General features: G+C 41.5%; 1 protein-coding gene across 1 annotated transcript in view; it reads left to right on the top strand.

Annotated features, from left to right (window-relative positions):
- Positions 1-11,345: 11,345 nt before the first annotated feature.
- LOC143316892 (phospholipid-transporting ATPase ABCA1) overlaps positions 11,346-24,326 on the top strand; it is a 128,237-nt gene continuing 115,256 nt past the window's right edge. The window contains exons 1-8 of the mRNA XM_076724670.1: positions 11,346-11,411; positions 15,167-15,260; positions 15,444-15,585; positions 15,708-15,835; positions 18,363-18,490; positions 19,365-19,562; positions 23,046-23,120; positions 23,213-23,408. Coding sequence (XP_076580785.1) covers positions 11,346-11,411; positions 15,167-15,260; positions 15,444-15,585; positions 15,708-15,835; positions 18,363-18,490; positions 19,365-19,562; positions 23,046-23,120; positions 23,213-23,408 — 1,027 coding nt within the window. The remainder of the gene's footprint in view (positions 11,412-15,166; positions 15,261-15,443; positions 15,586-15,707; positions 15,836-18,362; positions 18,491-19,364; positions 19,563-23,045; positions 23,121-23,212; positions 23,409-24,326) is intronic.

The raw sequence follows: 24,326 nt of genomic DNA, 5'->3' as shown, positions 1-24,326 counted from the left end.
TGATGCCTGGGTACAAACTGCTTATCATTTGGATTTAAATGAAAGTTTAACCTTGCAGTATTTATTGTGGCGCTTCTTGTTGAGGCACCTGTTTGTTTAAACTTAGCTTTTGAGACTGAAAATTAAGTATTTACAGATAACACAGGCACACAATTCACCAGTGTAGCATAGCTTATATTTCCACCAGGGATACAGATAAAAAAGCAGAAATTCTCATTAGAACTGCTTTTATCTTTGTTACAAATGTTGGCTTTGTCTTGTCTTTTCCCTGCTTTGAAAATGAAGACTGTGAAACAGCATGATGTTACATTTGTGAAACTTTTCTTGGAGTTAAAAGTTTGGAGCCATATAATAGATAGCATAAATATTCCTTCTTTGAAAGTGTTCTTCAGCACACAGGTCTGAGTCAGTAACGCTGTGTTTACAAGTCCACCCCTGATGATTTGTAAATCATTTATCTTTAAAAAACATAAAACACATTCATGCGCTGTTACTGAGAATACAGCACTGCATCTTGCTTAAGTCAGTGGAAGCATTGCGGTCATGTATGCAACAAATACCAATATCATCCAATGCAGTTATTGATAACACTCTGATATTGTCAGAATTGCACCCAGGGTCCCAAAAGACTTGTTAACAGTCTTTCAGTCTGATTAAAAGAAAATCTTCACCAATACAAGCCAATGCCCCAGCTAGCTAAACTGATGGAGCAGCACCAACTACTGCACATGATACCATTGCTGACTGTGGCCCCACCAATATGCTGACAAATAGATGGGTTGGCTCTGTTGTTTCTGTGGATTTGTGTGCCAGTATGGCAGCAGGTGTCACACCTGGCTGTGGCTTGGCGGACGATTAGCACATTTATCAGTAGCTGTCCACATGCACAGAGGAGAAAAATTGTATTTTTCGCTTATTTTGTTAGGGCTAGTTTCCCAAACACTGCATTAACACCCACTGTTGGCCAAGGGATGGTGTCGGCAACTATGTGTTTCCACTGTTAAACATAAACTCACTAGCTGATTATTTTCAGCTGTCAGCAAGTAGCTTTATCTGGACAGCATGATATGCAGTGCTAGCCCGGCAGATCCTGTCCCCATTTGTGTAGCCGGTCAGACACACCAGCAGGAGCCACTAGTGCAGTGACAAGAATGTGATTCCTCACTGACTTCCCACCACAGACATTTGCAAAAGAGGGCATGCACGAGGAAGTTGCTGTGGTCACCCCCCACAGCAAAAGTCAGTACCTAATGTCACGCATTCACATGGACACAAAAACATGAAAAGCACAAGTTTTCATACACTGCAGTGCTAAAGAGCTACAGAAAAGCACCGTGAACTCTCTCTATGTGAGTCTCTCTAAGGTGCGTTGTAATATTAATGTCACCCTGTTTAACCTGTCCACAGACAACTCGAATATCCTTTGAAGTCTTCATGATTTTGATCAGACTGACAAATGCTGCTTTGAAATAAGTCTTGCCTTCGGAGGGCTGTCACTTTTCATTGAAAATTTGAACCACTGTTTGAATGGGAGGGGAATCTGTAATGATGAACTCCCAAATTGACTAGCTTTTCGGAACTTTAACCGCAACTCACAGTCGAGAATGGACAGCTGTGCTGAAAATCCAAAGGCCTGTTGCCGTGAATAAGCAACAGGCGGTTCCTTGTACTCTAGAGAGGAGCGTTCGTAAAATGCACTGAGTCTGATCTACTGCATGCTCTGCTGCTCTCAAGGTTAATGCAAAGTTAAGTCGAGAACTCAGGAGCCAGGATGACTGGTTAATCCTGAAACCAGTCCATCTGAGAGCTAAAGTGTGCAAACGTACTTACAATTGCCGCCATAGTGGAAAATTTGTGGGTACTAGTAAGGTAGCTGGCTGATTTGTACAAGGCTGCTTGCTTACGAAGCAGATCTGAAATTGCCTTTTAGCTTGTCACTCAGATGAGGCTTCGGAGGAACCTCAAATGAACAGAACAATAGTTCTTTTCCACATTTTCATTTCATGTCCTTCCTGGTTCAACCTATGCACAGCAGCTACCTGTTGTGGTGAGTGGGGTGTTAAAAAGGTGATGTTCCGCGCAGATCTCATTTTTTGTTCAGCTAACCTTGTGAAGCTAGATTTCTCTGGTTGAAGTCTAATCCATTTTTTTTTTTCCTTTTTGATCAACCTTGTATGTTGAAGCATTAGACTTTTATTTTTCTTGTCTCATAGCAAAACGAAATGGACCAAATGTATCTTTGGGCGCTTATAGACTTGGCGAAGAAATGATGGAACAGTTTTTCTTCTTGAGTCTAATGGCCTCATGAGTCCAAATTTCAAGGTGTTGTTTTTCTTACACGATGTTCTCACTGCAGTCCATACAGTGGTGGTGTCAAAATAGACTACACGAGTTTAAAAAAAAAAAAAAAAAAGAAGAAGAAGTGCTGTTCTTCCTCTGCATAGTCTGTGTGGGCTGTGCTGGCTGAAGTCAAAACAAACACTATTGTGCCCATGGCCGGGAGTCAGGAAGAGGCAACAGCATCTGTCGAGGAAGGCTGTTGTTTGTTTTCCTCAACTTTTCTGGTTTTCTTTTCCCCAGGACAACTCTCCACCTGCTAAGAGGAAGACACAACACAGAATGGAAAGCCAAAATGCCAGCTGTGACCCTATAGGGCTGTCTAAAGTTTACCGCTGGCCGGTGTCCGTCAGCTGTCCGGTCTGTCCGGATGAACGTGGTTAACAAGGACCTGTGTGTTTACTCCTCACCTCATCAACAGGGGGAGAGAGATTGTAGAAAATAAGGGCAGAAGGAAATCAGCTAGCTAGCTAGCACAGATTCGGTGAGATGTCAGTGGTTTTCAATCTGGCTCGCTCACATTAAGCAAACCCGGGATGCTGACTGTTCTTGCTTGTGTCTGATTTGTGATCATTTTTCTTAATTGACTGAAATGCAAGCACACAAGGATCCAACCAAGTACGAGTGCCAGCTTGAACTTTGATGCACATAAGTAAGTCAGTGAACTTTTCTGCACTAGAGTTCCCCTGAGCAGGCAATAAAATCAGCAAGGATTGCAAAGAAGCTTGTTACTCCCTCCACTATATTTGAGTGGTAAGGAATATTCCTGCTTCCTCAGATCACAGCAAACATTAGTGCTCCGTAATGATTTGAGTGGTGTGATGGTGACTGGAGCACCAGTGGGTATAGCCGTGTGCGATTATGCAAGTGTATTGCAAAGTAGCATAAACTGGTTTGAGACTGCTTTTCTCCCTGCTTTATTTTGCTAATCTCACTTTTTTGAATTGATAAAGAATTTGATGTTTGATCCAAATACCCCGGTTCATTTTGCCACGCATCGTGCAGCTTCTGAATTATTCGAGCTTTCTGCTTTCCTCTTAAGAATATGAAATAACTTGCCCATCATTCCACACAGACATCCCAAAGACGGTAAATTATGTACTGACATCGAGCTCCTCAGAGATCGAAACTATTAAATTAACTATTTGCTATACTAAATATTTGCTTTCATTCTAGCTTTTTTTCCCCCCCTCCTCTGCTTTGCTTTACTCACTGTATGTTCATCCAGGTCCTCAGCTTGTGGCCCTTGGCTCATTTTTTCTAGTCAGGTTAAGGTTGTGTTCCCATTATCATTTGTTCCTTAAGGTATGCAAGAAACAAATTACAAGGTGGTGCTTTTGCGAATGTGCACCTTGTTTTTCATTAGTATGGCTAGACTAATACGGGGTTTACTGACCTGGGAACAGCAGGTGCACTCCACCGCGCTGGCACCTTTGAGCGGCAGCACTTCATTAGTCGAAGCAATTACTTTTGGGCAGTCGAGGTTTCACCTGGGTTCCATGAATGTGAGTGTGTGCACCGAATTGAGAGTGCGGACCTACACCTCGTGAACAAGTTTCCACCCCTGAGTGATTGTGAGGGACAGAAAAGTTTTCTCTTGTAGTTTGCAAGAGCACTGGTGGAGAGGAGTTTGATCCGTCATGATAACAATTAACATATATTAGTCTGCTTGTCGGGTTCTGTCTCGGCTCACCGTTCTGTTATTTGAAGACCTGCCTGGTATTTTTAAAACCTCATTTAATACTTCAAATTTGTCGGACCTTAAATTGTGGTTTCAAACGCGGTCTTCACATGAATTCCAGGAATCTTAATCAAATGTAGTAGATTTTAAAAATGGGACTGATGAAGCAGCCCTGCTTTGGCTTTGGATGGATGAAGAATGTTTTTGGTGACACATTTCATGATGAACACAAAAATACCCAGTGTGAAGCCTCCCTGTTTGTTTCCTGTCTAAACACCCGTCGCATCTACATAATTATAATCTCCCAGTGCACCTTTGGTATTATTCTTTATCACCTGGCATAATAAACTCTTAGTCCCCTTGTTACCAAATTATATAGCCGCTATAAAACCCTACAGTCACTGCACTTAGCTGCTCCCCTCTTGTGACGCATTCAGTTGATCATCAACAACATCATCAACATTTTCAGCCTGGCTCTGTCTCACGGTAAATAAACGCACTTCCCATGATCCCATCTGGTCTCTTAACTCCCCTAATTGATGCTTCACTTATTAAAAAAAAGAAAAAAAAAAAAAAAAGATGAGTTTTAAGGACTAATTAGCTCATGAATAATTTGTGCAAAGTCAACAGGTGACTGAATTTCAAAGTTTCCTGTGAGACACCCCGTGAGACAAACTTGCGTGGCCCGCGAATGCAAAAAAACAAGGCCGGCAAAATGTAGGGCAGTGCTCCTGTTCGCCCTCCTTGCCTTGTCAGGTGACTCAGACGGGGCTACAAGGAGCGGACATATGTGTTCTGCTACAGGGCTAAGCTTAAGGGAACATGTTGTGTAATGTACACCACCTGTGTGCTTCCTGGCAGTGGTTTTACTGTGGCTACAGTCGCTATGACAGGCTCAGCAGAGGTCATTTGCATACTTTATGACTCCAGGTAAAGGGGGATGGCAAGAGGTAGAAGTAGGCAGGGAGTGTGTGTGTGTGTGTGTGTGTGTGTGTGTGTGTATGTGACTGTGACAGAGAGAGAGAGGGAAAAGAGGGGAAACGCGTGGCTTTTGCGTGAGTCATAAGGGCCGGCAGTTAAAACTGGTCAAATCCATCTCCTGGCCCTAAGATGTGCTGATGGGTGAAAACCAAACAGCTTGGAGGTAGGTTGTTTTTGACAGTTTGTTTTCTCTAACAGGACACATGTTTTGGAGCCAAACCTCCTGTGATGCTGTCTTTCTTCTGCTGCTGTTGTTGTTATTGTAGCCTGCTCTCTTCTCCCGAGGCTAGCTGGGGCTCAGGCTTGGGTATCTATACACTTGTCTCTGTTTTCCTCCGCCTGTCTTGTCTGTAGTGGATCACGTAGAGTGCCCTGAGAACTGCTTATCTTATTCGAAAGCGTTTAATAAACCAGTCTGCGGGCTGGCTGCTTTTAAAATGGAAATGAAGGAGCTGAGAAGGAAATAAAGGATTTCGGTGGATAACTTTTGCGTTACACAATAACAGAAGAAAATGAGGTACTTTTTTGTCGTGTTTGGTTACAGTGGTTGACCAGTAAGGAAATCTGAACAGGCTTGTATTGCGGGCTTGTTTGCTGAGTCAAAGGGGGAAAGATGGTGAACTTTGGCCTGTACAGAGCAACATTACTGTACTGCTAATGATTTACACTGAGGCTAGAGTACTAAAACAAGTAGTAAAGAGGTGCCACATACTATGGTATATCTTGATACTGTATACTGTATGTGTGACGTAATAGTTTCTTGAATGACATGTCTTAATGATTCATTAAGTGCTAACATTTATCCAGTCTTTTTTTTATTTATCATTTTCATTTGTTCCTAATGAATGAGTAATTAGCTGCTAAAAGTGATTGACAGGTTGCCCCAGGAAGCACAGTTAACACAGCTGAGAAATATTGCCTCTCTGAACTAATTACCTGAAATGACTGACTTAATATTGGCGATATCCTTCTAACAGACTCCAATATCACAGCTTACAGTCGCTGATTAAAGGGAGTATATGGTGCAAAAAAGTTGTGTAGTGTTAAATCTCTCGTCAGAAAATATGCTGTAAATATACCATGAGGAGATTCACCGTAAGAGCAAAAGTCTGGGATGAGTTCCAAAAAAGTTCATTTGCAAACAACAGTTTTATGAAGTGTTCGTGAGCTCATGTCGTAAAATCCTTTATACAGCCGTGTGTTCAACCTCGCTCCATCTTTGCTTGTGAACGACTGAGCCTTTCCGGGATGCCCCTTTCATACCCAATCACGACACTATCACCTGTTAGCAATGAGCCTGTTTACCTGTGGAATGTTCCAAACAGGTGTTTCTGGAGCTTTCCACAACTTTCCCAGTCTTTAGTTGGGATAATTTAAGTGCACTTGGTCAAAAGATTGAGTGAGTAAAATATGACCTATTATCTATTATCCTAACAGTATAAAGTTAAAGATAACACATGTTTGTAATATATTAGGCAATATTTCTTTTAGCTATCAAAATAACAAAAAAGGAAGAGGGCCAGAAGCAAACCTCCCCAATTTTCTGAAGGCAGTGGTTATCTCTTGCGGTGGGATTGGATTCACTGTGCCTTTGTATTTTCAAATTCCATTGTTGACTGGTATGGCTTTGCAGTGTTCTTAAAACTTTCTCCTGCTTTGTGGGCATTAATTATTTTCATTTTCAGAGTCCTAGACAGCTGCTTAGAGAATCCCACGGCTGCTGATTGTAGAGACAAGGCTTGAGGAGTCACAGTATTTGAAAAGCTTTGAAATTTGCCTCACTTTACCTTTCCAAATGATGACGGTGAACAGGCCATAGCACTATCAAGCCTTTGTAAAAGTTATGTGAGTGCTCAAATCTCCTGGGGTACCCAAACTTTTGCAACTTTCCTTTTCTTTCCTCTAAAATTGCACTAAACGAAAATATTGCTCTAATCTTTGTTGTAGATTTGATCTTTAACTTAATGACTCAGTCCATCTTCTACTCACTTGCCACTGTATGTCAATAAGTTCTATTTTATTTGTTTTACACAGAGTCCCAGTTTTTGGGGGGAATTGCGGTAGTGGTATTTACGCCTGATCATTTAAGATATCTAATGTGCTTTGTGTAAGCAGACTGCCCACGTTGCCCTTTTCAAAGCATGCGTTGCTGCTGTGTAGCAATGTGCGGATAGTGTAGACAAGGCTGAGATTTCAAGATGAACTTCCTCCAAAACCAATTAGTGTATTCCAGAAGGACTCTGTGCTCCTATTGCTGAGAATTTAGTGTGAGGGTCTGAAAGATAATCAAGATCCATCTTTGGGTCAATAAACTCTCCTCTGTATCAGCTTGGCAGAGCTTGCGCAGGCAAGAGAGGCACCCCAGGGAGAACAGGGTGCTGATAGTCAGTATAAGTGAGGTTTAAGCTACCACTGGCAGTAGATAGCACAGTGCATACTGTAAAAAGCCTATGGATATTGTGGCCATGGACCTGAGCTTGGAGCTACCACTGGCTGAGACTGTGGCTTAAATATTTGTAAAAGGTACAACTGAATCTGACAAGGAAAAGCGGGAGCTGTAGCAGCATGGCTATAGCTGTAGCAATGAATTGGAAATGAAAGCAATGTAATAACGCATTGGTGCCAAATATGGAGTTACATCACCAGCTTTGGACTGGAGCGGCCAAGACTGGACAAATGTGCAGTATCCAGGGTGTCTGGGTTCTGTGATTCATATGCTCACAATGCAACAAAAGGAAGCTGTGTATTGGGCTGCATTTTTGAAAATAAATGAGCGTTGAAGAACATACTGAGCAAATGAATTGGAAGAGAAGAAGTGGGTTATTGGATGGTTTGGAAGTTTTCTATGGGCGTTTAGTTTTTTTAGCCGTGAAACTGGGTCACAGGTAGAAACCATTGTAATGGTGTTAAATTCAACCTGCATTCCTCTGCGAAGGCGCAGATTGACAGTTTTCCATATTCAAAGCATCTTGGTAAATCACAGATGCAACTGTTGATAAGTGGTGAAAATATATTATTCCTGTAGTCTTCAGATGAATCAAACATTATATTTTCACTATGTAATTCAGTGTTGCAATTTGTACAGCTTCTTACCATATTCATTTATACGATTTCTTGCTAACTCCACCCTTCATACTGAGCTCAGAGTGAACTGAGAGTGAACTGCTGTGCAACAGGATCTCTATTATACGCTACAATTTACAATAATTCAGAAGTTCTCTGGATGCAATGAACTAAACCAGCAAGATCAGGAGTCGTGCTGGTGATTAAATTGTGCACTAATTAAGTTACCACAATAATCATGCTAGTTTTTGAAAGACGAAAACCCAAACTACAAAAAAAACCAACTGCTCACTTGCAAACCAATAACCTGAATATGACATCTAAACAGGACAAGTGTCGAAGATCATCAAATGTATAACAACCTCTGTCTGAATCTACCTTCTCACAGCGTACAGTATGAATCCCTGTGGCAGCAAGGTTGTGGAGGATCCCATAATAGAGATAGAGTTAGAAAGAGAAAAAAGATGGATTGAATGAAGCGGCACAGGGACCATTATACCCTTCAGAGGGCTATAGCGGCCCCCTTGTAACGGATGTCGCAGACATTCTCTGCCGTCCTCTGCTCTCATGGTGTATGACAAATATCTGTTTACTCTTTCGATCATCCTACGGGCTGAAATAATGCACTTTGCTGTCTCTAGTCTCCAAATGGCGGCCATGCATCAGCACTTATACTCTCTCTATAGTTTTACCTCTTTTATATCACGACATTCTCTCCTCTCTTCCTCCCTTGGTTCCTTTCATGGGGCCCTCTTTGGAACCAATGATACGGTGAAAAGCTGATGCCAGCGCCTGATGGCCACAAAAAACGGGTCCAAAAAGTCGCAAAAAGAACTTATTTCAATTATTCTCTGCACTCCCAGTCACAGATTAAAATGATGATCTGGAAAACACTCTTCACACTGTATGGTTTTTGTTCTCTGGAGAACTGTGTTCATTGTGTTTTGCAACACTGCGGCTGCAATGCAAATCACAATCATACCCTCTCTTGTTACTTGTTATCTGTTCTTTAGATGTGGAATTGAAAAAGAGTCCTTGAGATGGGCTTTTCCACAACACTCGCCCACACACACACACACACACACACACACACACACACACACACACACATTCACACACCGTCTTTTACAGACACAACTCTTCTCTCAGATACCAGCTCACACACTCATTTTTGACGTATGGGTTGAGTATATTCCTGGAGATGTTGTTTACCCTTCATGCTTGACGTGATTTCAGAGTGGAGGTGGTACCGGGCTGTCCTTCTCTTGCACATTACATGTTTCAAAAGACAAGGCTTGAAAGCGGTGCAGTGAATCTAGCACACACTCAATTATACAAGCACTGATGGAGTGGAGTGGTCATGCGTGTATTCGGCCTCTATGTTAAGGCCCAGGCCATTTTGCCCTTGTTCAGTTCCACAACCACCACGTCCTTCCAAATATAAGCAGAGTAAGTCGTGAACCGAAAGCTAAAGCAAATAATGAGCAGTAGACTACAACAAAACCAACATGTGATTGCAGCACATTGATCCAACAGCATTCTCTATTAGATGTGAAAAAATATGCAGTGCATTTGTTAGCTCAACAACAGCAGTAATAGCATGATTAGCATGATTCTATTGCCAACAAAACAACATGTTAGTCAGAGGAGTCTGTGCTGAGCCAGTTACCATTTCACCAATATTCTGGAACAGGTTATTAAATGGCCTTGAGAGCTGTAAGTCTTTATCCTTTTAGAGCTCTTACTTACATTCGGAAGTGAGGGAGCCTCAATTTTCCCATGACAGTAAATAAAACATCCATGAAGTAGCAGTAAATAATGTAAACACACAGAAGGAAGATGGAACCTGTACAGAAAGAGGAAATGGAGCGTTAAATGGTGGCACATTTGTCAGGACTACCCTTGGGCTAAAAAGCCCATCCCCATCCCCACCTGCCCCACCTGGTACACATCCTCTCATCTCAAAAGTCTCCACAGAGCATTAGTGGAAGTGCTTTGCAACCTGTTTTAAACACAGCTAGGTAATGCACCTGGAATAGTAGCAATTAATAAGTCGATAATTGGAAAAAAAAAAAGGCTATTTTTTTGTTCTCGAATGTAACCTCGAATGCATACTCTCAAATGTGTATTTTAGAAATGTATCTGTTCAGTCTGTGGCTGCCAGTCCACAACATGCAACGAAGAATGAAGGAAAACTGAAATATTAAAATACATTTAATATGATATTTTAATATATTGCAAATGTATGTTTATGTATATTTAAGGTATGTCAAAATGAGCAATGGATTAGACCCAACTACCCCTACTGTGTCAATTTGACAAAATTTAAGATGTTTTCTCTTGTCAGTTTTTAGAAATACACTTACATGTTGTTGTTGTTGTTGTTACAGCAAATTAACTGGCTTTTTGTGAAATACATGACAGGTTACATCACATATATGAATGGTCCTAACCATGGGTGAAAACGTCAGAGGGGACAGCCTGACTGCACTGGAAAGCATTTTAAATGGCCAACTGAAAATTAGCAAAACCCTCAATTGTATCATTAGACTTAAAAGGTTCTAAAATTCCTGTATTAATGAATCGGACCTCACAGTCGGCCATTGAATGAACCGTAGTCAAAGGAGAGACTGTCAGTCGTGGAGTTTTTAATAAAGGTCATACTTGATGTAGCAGTGTAAAAATGCCACGGCAGATCTATTTGTTTATCATCTGTGTAATCAGTGTTCAGTGGCTGGTAAAACCCTGCAATAAATATTTAACAGCAATCTTTGGTTCACATGAGAAGTGAGGCTGATGCCCATGTAGGCTTTGTCTTTTAATTTGCTCTGTTCACCAAAAAAAAAAAAAAAAAGACTGATTAATTGACAGAGAATTTGTAGCACAGCGGTGGTTAATGAGTCAAGGAGCGCAGTTTACATTGCCTCATCCTCCTTTAAGAGGAAAAGAAAAGAGATTTTGGTTTTGACCTAATAGCTTTATATTCAGTACATTAAGTAAAACAACCGCATGGTCTTTAATAAAGATTCTTCTGCTGTAGATCCACGTGCTGAGGCATGGCCCCATCCTGAGATTTGCTGAGTTTAGGTGATAATAATTCTTAGAACAGGTGCTGCACCATAAGCCCCGAGGCCTGGGGAAGTGAATGATTAGTGGCACTCCCCCAAGATGCATTGCTCCTCTGTATTAAAACCAAACTCTACCTTTTATTCCCTCCAGGGTTTATTAAGTGGGCCAGTTGCCATAGCGACGCTTTGGCAGGATATTGCCAGGATAAGCCGTAATGGGTCTCCTGACGCAGTTCACTCTGCTCCTGTGGAAGAACTTCACTCTCCGGAAGAGACAGAAGGTACACTTGCGCTCGCCAACCCTCTTTGCAAATCAATGTATATCTGCTAAAATTGGTCAGCGATGGAGGGAAAATGAGAATATGGTCCCAGGGTTGTGTCATCAAGGGCAGCTAAGTTATTCATGGGAGGGATAGGTAATGGGTGGGCTTTTCTACGAAAATTGTCTCCTATAGAAGTAAGCCGCCTTTAACAATCTTACCTTAATGCCCACCAATTTAAAGTGTCACCTTCAATTTTTGGAGATCTATCTCTTGTGCACGTTATGTCACATTGCCTGTGTTTTAGTTCTAACAAAGCCAGTCTTTGGCCTAATAGAATGGGACGGGGAGTGACGAATGTTAAATGCTCTGTTTGAAGGGCAAATACTCTTTCTGGCTCTTCTTGCAAACTTGCTGTCACAGCCCGTCCTCAGCAATGTTATCCAAAAGTTTAGTATCATTGCAGTTTACAAAATGTCACCAGACAATTAAAGGTTATTAATTTTTACTGTTCAACGGAAAGATCAAATGCACCGACTAACATTTAATTTCTTTTTTTCTTACGATGCACTTAAACTGTCGCCGCCCCTTTCACTTCAGCTGAAATTTTGACTGCCTTCATTTTTCACACTTCCTCTGACAGTTGAACTGCTTTCTGTGCTTGTGCTTCAAATGTCAGTTCACCTGCTTTAAGTGCTTACATACAAAATGACAATTCAGCTACCTAAAGGGATTCAAATGAAAAATTCAAGAGCTTTATCTCTCAGTTGCTTTCGGCTCTTACTAAGGTTGGGCGATATTGCTTCTGTTGTCCATCTATGGAATTTCATACCACAGTAACGTTATACATCATGATAGTGTAATTGTTTTGGTAAATTTAGTTAAGAAATGGTTTCAAATAAAACTGTACAGACTACAAACGAGCTTTCTTTCAATGAGGACAACATGTAACATTTCTGATGCAAACAGTTAACGTTTGAAGATGTCAACCTGTGACTTTCAGTGTAAGGCTGCACATTCAAATTTTCTTTAGCTGGTTTTGCCTTTTCTAGTTTAGAGGGTTTCATCTCTTATGTGAAACTCCTTTGTGTAGAACAGACTAGAAGATTCAAAAGACAGTTTAGTCCAACTTCATCCAAATACTAACGAACGCGAGCACAAATTCAAACTTGTGCAGACCTCCTTTAATTAGAAATCATTTCTAATCTAACTCTGCTGATGAAAGTCTCTTGGGCATTGTGCCCAGGCCACTTAGGTGAACTTTGGTCATTGCTTTTTCATTCTCCAAACAGATAGTAGTCGACATGTGATCAGCTAACGATATATGGCTATTATTGCCTCTCATCTCACCCACAGTGGCCACGAGGTCACGTGCTGCAGGAAGATAACAGTTACACCGCGTGTCGCAACTGCATCTCAAGGGTCAGAGCAAGTCGTCATGGAATCTGATTATCCCTATGCGTCATTTTCGAGGCAGATATAGCCGTCACAAAGAGCTGCAGTGTGTTCTTTGATTTATACTCTTGCAGTAATGATAGGTCTCACATCCACCCACTTGTTTTGTTAGGGGTTCAAGCACAGCAGTCTATCTGTTGCCAGAGTAGAACAAAAGACATCTTCACACAAAAAAAATCAGCTTTCATCAAAGTTCATACTTTCTTGGAATAACTCAAGGCAAAGTCATTTGTAATTTCACAACTTTGTATCTGGGAAACATTCCCCTTGTTAATTTCCTCAGCCGGCATAAAGAACCGGGTAGTATCTTTTGTATCAGGAGGAAATATGTGCCTACTTTTTCCCTGAAATATGTAAGGGGACAGTGGTGGTTTTGTGCATGGAATGTGGGATATTTGGCCAATGTCAACATGAAATATTGTTATTAGACAAAACCAGTGGGAGTTAGCAAGGACAATGGTGCTTCTGGAGGGCTTGTGGAGGTTAATGACCAATTATATGAATGCCTCACCAAGCATTTTAAGATTTTATAACGGGCATGAAACTGATTTTATGGTCCAGTATTTCACATAATTTCATAGGAGGAGATTATCTATTCACAAAGACGCTGGTGTCCGATGGCAAATGCCTGGGGAGCCAGACATTGAGAAAGTCCCCATGATCTCTGTGTTCCCTCTCCATGCCTTTTCTTTGGAATACATTATGATAATTCACCCTCTCAGCAGAACTACATCCTCTCACAGAGACTGGAGGGAATTAAAGGACAGAATTAGAAATTCTATCTAGTTTCTTTGAAATATATCTACAATTTTCTCATCTGTAATTCATTGACAAAATTATACAACTGGAAATTCACTCTACGCCTGTATATATATATATATGCCACAGTGAAATAAATACTATGTGTTCAACCTCCACAGCTCATCCCTATTCTTCTGCAGAAACCTTACTTAAATTCAGAAGGTACCCATGGTGCTGTAGCATAACAAGCAATGTGTATGATTGTATTTCCTCACCTCACCTCTCCCTGCCCTCTGCTTTAATTATGAACACAACAGCCACAATATAGATGTCTTCTCTTATTATTTGTGCTAATGTGCGTCATCAGATACTGTGTCGGAACATGTTACTAAAGCAGGTGCAGGGAATTGGCTGACTGGAGCTTTCCAGCCGGTTTCTCTAAGCAGGTCACTCCGCCAGAGATGTCAGGAGGCATGAGTGTGCAGACCGACCGGGGCAGCTGAGGTTAGAGGAGAGGTCTCGGTGGGTGAGGGCGGGCCTTGGGGGGTGGGGTTGTTGAGCGATGGTGTGCCAAGGGATGTGTAAAAGCCTGGATGGCAGAGGATGTGGGGTTGAAGAGTCAATGCTGCGGCATTGTAATATCTCATTGGAAGTCATCCGCTGGAAGATATGACTCCCTGCTGAAAATGCTTCACCGCGGGGATGAATTGCCTTTATGAAGTCAAATCAGCTTTTGCACCATTGTTACTTCACCATCACCTTTCATAGGTGCACATTACCTTGAGTCATTTCGAAAGAAACTGCACTGTTTCTGTGTTTTCACAGCAACAGCAGTGGTAAAAATAAGCATCTCTGTGTGTTTCGGAAATGTGGAAGCTTGAACCTGTAATGCCCCAAGGTGGTTCAGATGTATATGTTAACCTCCAAACTCTAGGTTCTTGATATTTTGTCTCTAAAGTACCTCTAAAGGCAAACAGAGAAGAAAAAATATGAGAAACTAGTAAAGCCTTGAGGTCATCCATTTGTGCTTTCTTGGTTTTTCTCTTCACCCATTCCCCGAGGTTGAAATAAAAGCCAGGCATGTCACATGGGCCGTTACATGCCGGCAGGTATTGAAGTTGTTGTATTAAAGCGAGGAAGTGGTTCCTGCTCTTCATCCAGAAGAGGATTAAATGTGGCGAGGAGATGATAAGGTGTGTGTGATAGCTTTGGCTTGGGGAGAGGAAGCAAGCAGAGGTTTCTCTCTCAATCCTGTAAGTGCTTCGAGTAAACGCAAGACCAACTGCAAAACATGTGGACTGTGACATCTGTAGCTACATTGTAAACACACACAGGGATGTACACACCCTCATGAGGGTGTGTGTATCCATGTATCAATCATTAACGGTATCTTTTACAGTTTATTTAATAGTCCTCGTCTTCACCTCTGCCTCATATCTTTGGAGTGATTTGCTTTGACTTTAGGAAGGATGCCACATTTTTAACTCATGAGAAAACAATGCAAATGATGTGAGCTAGAATGTGCTCCAGAGATGTATCTCATAAACAAATGATGAAACAAGGCCACTTTATCCTTGCAGGTGCGGCTCATCGTAGAACTGACATGGCCTCTGTTTCTCTTCTTCATACTGGTGGGGGTTCGCGCCACCAATCAGGCATTTCACAAAGGCCAATGTAAGTACAAGCCCGATTGAAAACTCTGTTTAAAGCAGCAGAACGACTGCTGAGGTTTCATAGTTTGTAGTTAATTCTCTTAACTCTGCTGTGACATCAATGGATCTATATTTCCAGACAACAAGGTGTTAGTCGTGCAGCTGTGTAGATGAATGCAGTAAGTATTCACCTGTATTCCTTTAGGCCACTACCCAAATAAAGCCATGCCATCGGCTGGCATGCTGCCCTGGCTTCAAGGTATGATCTGTAACATCAACAATCCCTGTTTGAACTATCCAACGCCGGGGGAGACACCAGGCCAAGTCAACAACTTCAATGACTCCATGTATGTACTGGAATGTTTTCCTTTCTGTCGTCTAAGGCATTATACACTAGGATGAAACTGAATACGAGATGATTTGAGAATTTATATCTGTGATCTTTTTTGTTGTCTTTCTGCTAAACTAGAATTGCTGGGATTTTGATAGAGCTGCAAAGCCTCCTGGTGAACAGATCTGTTCTCAGTAAGGCACAGTTGCTCGCGGATGACATCGACCAGTTGACTTCAGTCCTGTCACAGGCTAACCCTGGTAATGGTAAGAAGATTTGAATACCACATTCCTGATGCATTGACTTAAAACAGCAAAACTAGTCATGAAAAGACCTTGTTCTTAAACACTATCATAAAAATTGATGAGAAGCAACAATGTCAAAGTGTAGATTGATAGAAAAGTTTTATTGCTACTGAGTAATGGTTCAAAAAATAATTGGTATTGAAAATACTCAGCCTCAGCAACAATCACTCTGCTATGTCTTTATTAAGTACTCTCCATCAAGGAAAGTATCCCCTTCATGCGGATGACAAGTTGGAGGATTTGTTATTCTCCTTTATCCCTCAAAAACAATGGCGCGATTATTTATGATGCAATTTGCCATGCAGACTGACAGATCGTTTGTCTTGATAAGTTGCTGCTTTGCATTCGGCTCATTTAGTCTGATGATATTCAGATTTTCATACGGCACCTAATTTGCAAAAAGACAAGGGGGGGGGATTGCTGTTCAACAAACGGCTCCTGGGCCATTTGCATTTTGGGGTCGCTGGCTTGTAATATACAAGATTAAATCCATCAAACATCTAAGCCTGGGCATAATTAATGGCGTGCGCTGTCTTACAAGAGAGCACAAAAGGTCATCAACAAGAATGGAGAATGGACTATCAAAAGACTAGGATGGCAAAGGCGATTGTGTTGTCCCTTTTTTGGTTTTTACCAAGGGTTGATTAAAAGACTCAGGTGGTCTCTTCAATCAGAAAGGCAACACTGTTCAAGAAGAGCCCAGAGCATGTTTGTCTTCCGCATAATCTTACCCTGTGCATCCCTCTTGATGTTCTTCCAGTCAGCAGGGCCATAATAATATGTGTTTAGTAGCTGTCAGCAGGCGTCACATAGACTGTAAGAAGTGCATCACGCTGCATGATTAACCCCACAAAATCCTGAACGTTTATTTTTACCAAACATTTATCTTAATTGAACCTTGAAAATCTGAAAGTCACTTCCTCCCCTCATCCTGATAATTGACTGACTTGCATGTATTACACTTGCGGAAGGGCGAATCTAATTCAATTACTTAACCCCTTCATCATCTCAAGAGCAAACGCAGTCCCAGGAAGAAGAAAACACATGTTGCATACATTCAGTGTGTGCATGAGTGCGTTGAATATAACAGCTCCAGACAGGAAAAAAAAAAAAAGCATTCATGTTTCCTTGGGGAGCTTGTGTGAGCCTTTTCAATTGGACAATTTGTAGAACATTATAAAGCCAACTTGAAACAGATAGTTTGACATTGTCTAGCCAACACTGTAAGATTAACACACCACCATGGAAGACGAAGGATTCTCACAAGTTGTAAAGGATTAAGATCAATAGGACAACGTAACATATTTGCTCCTGCGATACGGGGCAGTTTGTACATGTATAATCTTAAAGTGAGTTTCCTGGGATTTATAATTGCTGCATATTCTTTTTCTGTTTAAAATAATTACTTTCCGTTGGTGATCAGTGATTGCAATTTGAGTGAACTAGTGCCTCGGGCTGCTCTAGTCCGTGACCTTACTTCCATTGGGATGCTGAGTTTTAAAAATCATTGTATTTGTACAAGTCTGAAAAAGTGTTTCCGAGGCAGCCTGAACGAGTTGGTTCAATGGTTTCATCGAGATCTTTTATCACCCGGATTCCAAATGTGTTCCACTCTTTAAAACCAAGGTCAGCACAAAAGGAATAAAGTTGGGATTGTCAACCGTTGGGGGTAAAAAGAGTATCTGCTGGAGAGAGAAAATGCCTGCTTCTGTGTACTAAGAATGTACCCACAATAAAAGAGGCTCTTTTAAACCCTGACTACCTGTGGACAGCTAATCAGGAGAAAACGGCTGATTAACAATCTGATGCGTGTTTAGCAACAGATTATCTCCTCTCATGCAATTCAAGTGTTCAAACCCCTACTTGCACCAATGAAGGATTTAATTGCAACAGTCGTCTAAAAGGCTTAATTTAAATTGACATTCATCAGACCGTAATGCCCCTCCAAGCAACATGTGTAACAAAACCAAAGCAGAATGCTATCAGGTGTTCTGCATTCTTGAGTCTCTATTTTGTAAATAAAGTCACATTATATTCAGCAGCTGCACTGCGGTAATTTTGAAGACAGAGAAATTAGCTTTAACTTTGTCCTTTCAACAACAGAATAAATCCCTCCATTGCAGAGGAAGGCCTGAGTTACATGACAGGCTCCCCTGCATGACTGGCATTGTTGTCCATAAGGACGAATGACACACATTTCTGCATTCACCCAGTAGTGTGGAAATGCAGGGTGAAGAGTGGAGGTAGAGACAGACAAGCTGCATGGCTGGCTACAAAATATCTGGAGTGCAGGTGGCGAGTAACGAGGATTTATAGCCAAAACTATTAGAATTAGACTCATGTTAGGCTTTACCGTGAAGTTTTCCATCTCTGACCAGCACATTAAGTATTATTGTATTGTGCTGTATTTCCAATTGTGTGTCCCTGTTTTTGCTTCGTATCAGCCGCTGTTCTACGAACATAATGATTCTCTGTCTGTATGTTTCAGGTCAACCAGTGATCCTAAAGAGTATTCTAAGAGACAACGAAGCTTTCTCCACTCATCTGAAAGAGAATTTGTCGGTGCCACCAACAGTGGTCCAAAGCCTCATGAATGCCGAGGTTAAACTCAATTCAGTAAGTATCGTTTTGCTCCTCCGCCTGCATGTAGAAAACAGCATAAAATGCATCTGCTTTGAGACAAGATTTTTCACCTCCCTCTGTACATGAAGGAATTTAAATGTTAACAAAATGTTCAAAGACCAAGAGTGTCAAGAGTGTTGTGCTTGAACATTTAAGAATAAAATGTCCTGGCCAAGAACTGCCTCTGGGACTCCTTGTCTTGACAGTCATAATCAAAGTAAACTCTAGTATTTGCTTGACAGAGAAAGCCGTTTGAAGCTGCCTACAGTAGGTAATTTGGAATGAAATGAACTTGCAACAGCAATAAGAGTATCATTTGCTCCCCAAATGATACTGTGGTATGTACCAAGTAATATCAAATGAGCTGCAAGTAGGTAATTATGTTTCTCTGACATTGACAAGGATGCTTGAATACAATATGCGCTGATTAAAAGATCCCTACTGTGTATGAGGCATTCTGATGGTTGCAGTGGGTTCTGGTGCAAACTGTACTGAGTATCCAGAAAGTGAAAGTTCATGAGCCATTCTCTGTCTTCTGCCCATGCATCCTGTCTAGCTTGGTGCCACTGTATGCTGTCTGGTCTGATGCAAATCATCTGCGTGTATGCTTCTGTGTGTGTCTGTCACATTTTTACTGCTTCAAGTGTCACTGTCTGTGCATGTGCTCAGTACATTATGTCAGTTTAAAAGCGGGCGATCGAAGAAAAGTAAGACTGAACTAATGCGAAAACACTACTTTCCATGTGATTTTGCATTCCATCTGCCTCTACAACGAACCCAAAGGACACAACGCATGAATAATTAAAATGATCAGATGCAAAGTTCTCATGTTTGTCAACTTTTGCCAACGTTGGTGTTTATTTTTCAGATGATGGGCATCCCAAGGCCTGGCAACCTGAGGAGCATCCTGTGTGAGGGGACAGATCTGGATCAGTATGTCCAATTTAGCAGCCAAGCTGAAAAGCAGGCTTTTCAAAATGTCAGCTGCTCCCTCACTCCACAGCAGCTGATTAACACCCAGCGAGTGCTCCTGCAAAACCTGGATGCGAGGAAAATACTTTCTGAGGTGAGCTTCTCTCGCTGTCGCCCACACACACACAACAAATCCCACAACTTCATCATTTAATTTGAGTTTGATGAAACTTGAAGGAATTTTGCATTGTAACCCGGACACGCTTAGTCTAATTTTGCGGGAGAGGGGATGCATTAGGGAACTGTGTTTTGCAGTAACTGGCCTGATCGGGTCGTAGTTGTACAGGCCATAACATATGGGTAAATGAAGGCGCTATTAACAATGTCAATTTTAAACTCTTGTCATGCCTGGTGTCAGTTGAGGAGTTGAAGGATGTATTTGAACTCCTCCATCAGGCATTTTAAAGCCCAACTGAAGATGCTGCAGCTGTTGTGTGTATTTTCCATTTCGCAAAAGAGAATCAAGCTGTTTTTTGGACATTTTTTGTGGAAACAGCATCTAAGATTCGTGCCTCTTGGTGGGCATTCCCCATGGCGTTTGAGAGCTCATGTTGCTGGGAGATGCACTGTCAACTTCCATGGTGTGCTACTGACGAGAGCACATCATAGCCCTGCATAGCCTCCCAGCATTGATCGACAGATTGTTTTCAACAGGCATATGTAGCTTTGATTAAGCACTGTTGGTGATTTAAGCTGTCTGTTTGTGGCTATAGCTGGAAACATTTTCTGCAAATGTTCTAAACGCATCAGACATAAGAATTAATTCACTGTTTGCTGATACAGTTTGGTTTCTAATCGACTGAGTAGGCCTGTTGGTGCAGGGTGCTTCTGAACTGCTGAGCAAACCTTGACGCCTGTGCGAAAATGAAATGCCAAGGTAGTGTAGGTGGGTTTTGCATGCCTGAAATTCTTGTTGAACTTTCTTCTTTCTGGCATTTTCTGTGTGCGAGTTATGACAGATGCTCATCCTAGATTGAGAGAAAAACGAGAAACAGCAAATGTAGCTGCACAAGGTAATTTTCAACATGGATGTGCTATCAATTACAAACTAAGATAAAACAGTCCCTGCAGCTTAATACAATTTCAGTATTGTGGGTCTGTTCAGACTAAAGTTCTCGCATGACTTGCAGTAAATTGAATTAAAAGACAATGATGTTCTGTGCCAGACAATTGAGTAGCCACTTTAAAAGTTAGATGTCATGCTTGTCTGGCTCTGTAACTTGGAGAGATGAAGACATTTTTCCGAGTCAGAATTTGCTGGTGCGTCCACTTTAAAGCCAAACCGACCACCAACACCTCAACACTCCTGCTGCTTTTGTCAACATTTTTATGTATTTGTTTATTTATTTTTGGCTAGTCTTAGTCCTTTGTCATGTCTTCTTTTATCGTGCTTCGTCGACCTCATCCTGTTTTGTTGAATTGGGCATTTTGGTCTTATTTTAGCCAAAGTTCAAGGACATGGAAAAAAGAAATAGAGTTTCTCAACATATTAAGTAATAGTTTTCTTAAACAAAATTAACACAGCTTAACGCTTTTTTTGTATTACTACACGATTATCTTAATATATTTATATTTCTTCCATTTAGAGTGAGAAATGGTTTTCTGTCCCATCGGGTCTAAGCTTTTAAATTGTCACCGTCATGTCCACCCCTGTGTCCTCAAGTGTTTTTACTAGAATGCATGCAATCAGGTGGGAATTATTTATTAGAACCAATGTTTTTTTGAGTTCTTTTAAATCTTTGAGCTCCCTTTGGGATGATGAAAGCCTGCACTTTTCTTTGAGTTTATCTTTGAGAGAAAATATATGGGACAGCAAATCCAATAAATAAGTGATAAGGCAGGAAGTTCGTAGGAGAGAGCATTTGAACAATTTAAGCCCACAGGCATTTTCAGACAGGAAAAAAAAAAAAAAGAAAGGCCAGACAAGATATGGTGGAAAAGCTCTTCAGTGCCGCAAGCAAATGGATGGAAAAGAACATCAAGCCTTCACACTTAAAGCTTGACGTTTCTGAATGATTGTGATAACAACAACAACAACATAAAGAAAAGGACAAGGGAAGAAGTCAGAGTTTATCACTGAGGCAGATTTAGACATTGGTTCCACGAGTTTGCGTTTGTGTTTCTGGAAATAATTTCCAAACAATGCACAGGGGAGACGGTAAACAAAAAAAAAAGATTTGAATAAATGAGGCGGTCAGTCGCTCAACAAATCATACCTTTTTACAAAATTTGCATGGTTACATCATTCTCAGAGAGCTGTTTTTTTAATCAGCTTACCTGGCTAGCAAAAGAAACACACCCACAACCGCTGGAGCCCTCAGGAACAAAGTGTAGTGGAAATTGAGGCCACGTTCTGCTCATTTTCAGGCTCATACTTTGCTTTGCTAATAACGTCACCTGTAGCAATGGCAGACAGCGAGATGGAGGGGACGATCACCTCGGCAGAAGATGCTCATCGAGCCAGAGGTGGTGCTGTGTTACACCGTGACGTAGACAATCGATAGAAGGAAAGGCGGGGCTACCAACAGGGTGTGTCAGGCAGTTCAGTTCAGAGTAACTTTTCAGACCTTTAACATGCACAGACATTATACACACTAAAGGAAAGAGAACCTCAAAAAAGCATATAATGGCCTCTTTAAGAAATGAGTTGAGCAGTCTGTTTCGTGCCTTGGTTCACTTTCTCCAGCTCCTAATGCGACGGCTGAAATCTCTCCTTCCGTTGGTTACTCACAGGTGATTTTCAGCTGCTTTGCAGAAAATTGTCTCAGACCCCTGCACTTTCTTGCTGTCTCCTCTTCATTTCTGAGTGTAAAAGTGACCTTAAGTAAATGTGCTCAAGCTCAATCAATAGCCAGGTTATTGTCCAAACCATGCTTGAATAGGCTTTTATATGTGAAAAGAGTTTTATCTCAAAATGAAAATGCAGTGTTACCCTTCTTTAGACCTCTCTTGGCCTTCTTTCCTCTCCCAATGGACCTATCTCTTGCATACACTGCATATAAGCTTTGTAATTGTAATTTCAGAAAGACAATACAGGCCTTCTTAATAAAGCCTATATTTGACACTTGATGCATGAAAATGACAGTGGTTAAAAGGGCATGCCATTTACTTCTTCTAATTGGACGCATACTGTGAACCATCCTAATGTCACTGTAACACACCGTAACACTTGTCATTTTAATGCAACTTTTATTAACCAGTGTCTGGGATGATGATGCTCGGGTTCAATTTACAGGTCAAGATACACAAATTAGCGCATGCATCACCAGCATTCCTTTCATCGTATGTTGATTGAAAAGGCTGATGCAGTACTGCTATTTTCAGCCGACGTCGTGACAGGTGTGCGGATGTCACAGATCTTATAAAATCCATGCACATAACAGCTGGAAATTACAACTGGAACGTTAGCTATTGGCTGTGTAATGCAATCATATGTTTTTCTACTTTTTAAAAAAACCTGAATTTTTCAAAATAGCAAGCATCGCTGTGAACTTAATTTGTTCACCGGATTATTTCCTTGTTCAGTTTTGTCCGTTCATGTACATGCATACAAACCAGCTGTTCATACCTCCTTCAGCTACCTTTGAATTCACCTGACACAGCAGCATTGATGGGGAAGATCACTCAAGATGCGTTACCAGTGTTTGAGGAGGTTAGTGCTTTTATTGTATTATGTATGTTCACAAAAAAAAAAAGAAAAGAAAAGAATCTGTTTGTAAAATTCCTTACTTTTCTTGCATCCAGATGGTCAGGTTGCAGAATTCTGTGATCTTTAAGGCCGCCAGTGAATTGGATTTCCAAGGGGACATGATTGGTAGTGTCAATATGCTACTGTGTGGCAGTCGGTCTGACTTCAGTTCCACCGACATGAACATCAGCGTATGGTCAGCAAGACAGACGGCTAACAGCGAGGCAAGCTCCATTCTGGGCAACAGTTCTGGTAAGTGCCGCAGCAAACTCCTTTACAAAGCAATGTTGTCAGACTTCACTTGTGTCTTTGTCATGTTTGTAGTCCTGGTTGCCAGGAAATGGACAAAATGGACACAGCATCCTGTATCACGGGACATAGCAACATGGAGCTACTGTAGCCTTGCTAGTGCAGCAAATATCAGTCCAGCAGTGCTCAGCAGGCAGTCTTTTTGGGGTAGCAGTGTTGTCTATGGACAGGATAAAAGTAATTGTATGACATAGAAGCACAGACAATTCAAACCCTGTCATCAAAATATGCATGCAAAGAAAAAACCATGATCCCCTTTTTCATGAATTGGTGCTGCATGGTCCACAGTGCAGTGAACTGAGCAGCGTGCGCAGGATGTGACAACTTGTGCACATCCAGGAACCAGGCACCTGTGGCACAGTTGGCACCTGTGCCAGAGCTGGAAACTAGGTTTGATTAGGAATACATTATCGGCGGCTGTGTCAGGGGCTGGCATCAATCGTAGCCAATCAAATCAAGCTCCTCTCATTCCATTTAGAAGCTGTGTACACCCCCCACCCTGACATAATGATGTTTTTTTGATAAAGAGGAAAGTCCAGAGTTACTTATCCCAAGTGGAAAGTGATGCTGTTGTCTGGGTGGTGCAGAGTCACAAGGCGCAAATACATAGCATTCTAAACATGAACATATGGCAACCCCAACTTCCCACTGAGGACAGATGGTGTCACTGAAACACAAATTCCTTGGTGCTATATTGATTTCACTGAACCAGGCTCAGTTTGGAAAGATTTTTGCGAAGGGGCAGTATCCCTGAGTAACCCCGTACAGTATCCTCGACAGCAGCCTGGTGCTACGTAGGAAATATGTCTTCCATGAAGCCACATTAGAGGAAGCTGTGGTACATTTACACCGCTTTGAAAA

This window comes from Chaetodon auriga, chromosome 24, assembly GCF_051107435.1.
Source record: "Chaetodon auriga isolate fChaAug3 chromosome 24, fChaAug3.hap1, whole genome shotgun sequence".
Lineage (NCBI taxonomy): Eukaryota > Metazoa > Chordata > Actinopteri > Chaetodontiformes > Chaetodontidae > Chaetodon > Chaetodon auriga.
The sequence above is the reverse complement of the archived record's forward strand: the minus strand, read 5'-3'. Positions and strand labels throughout refer to the sequence as shown.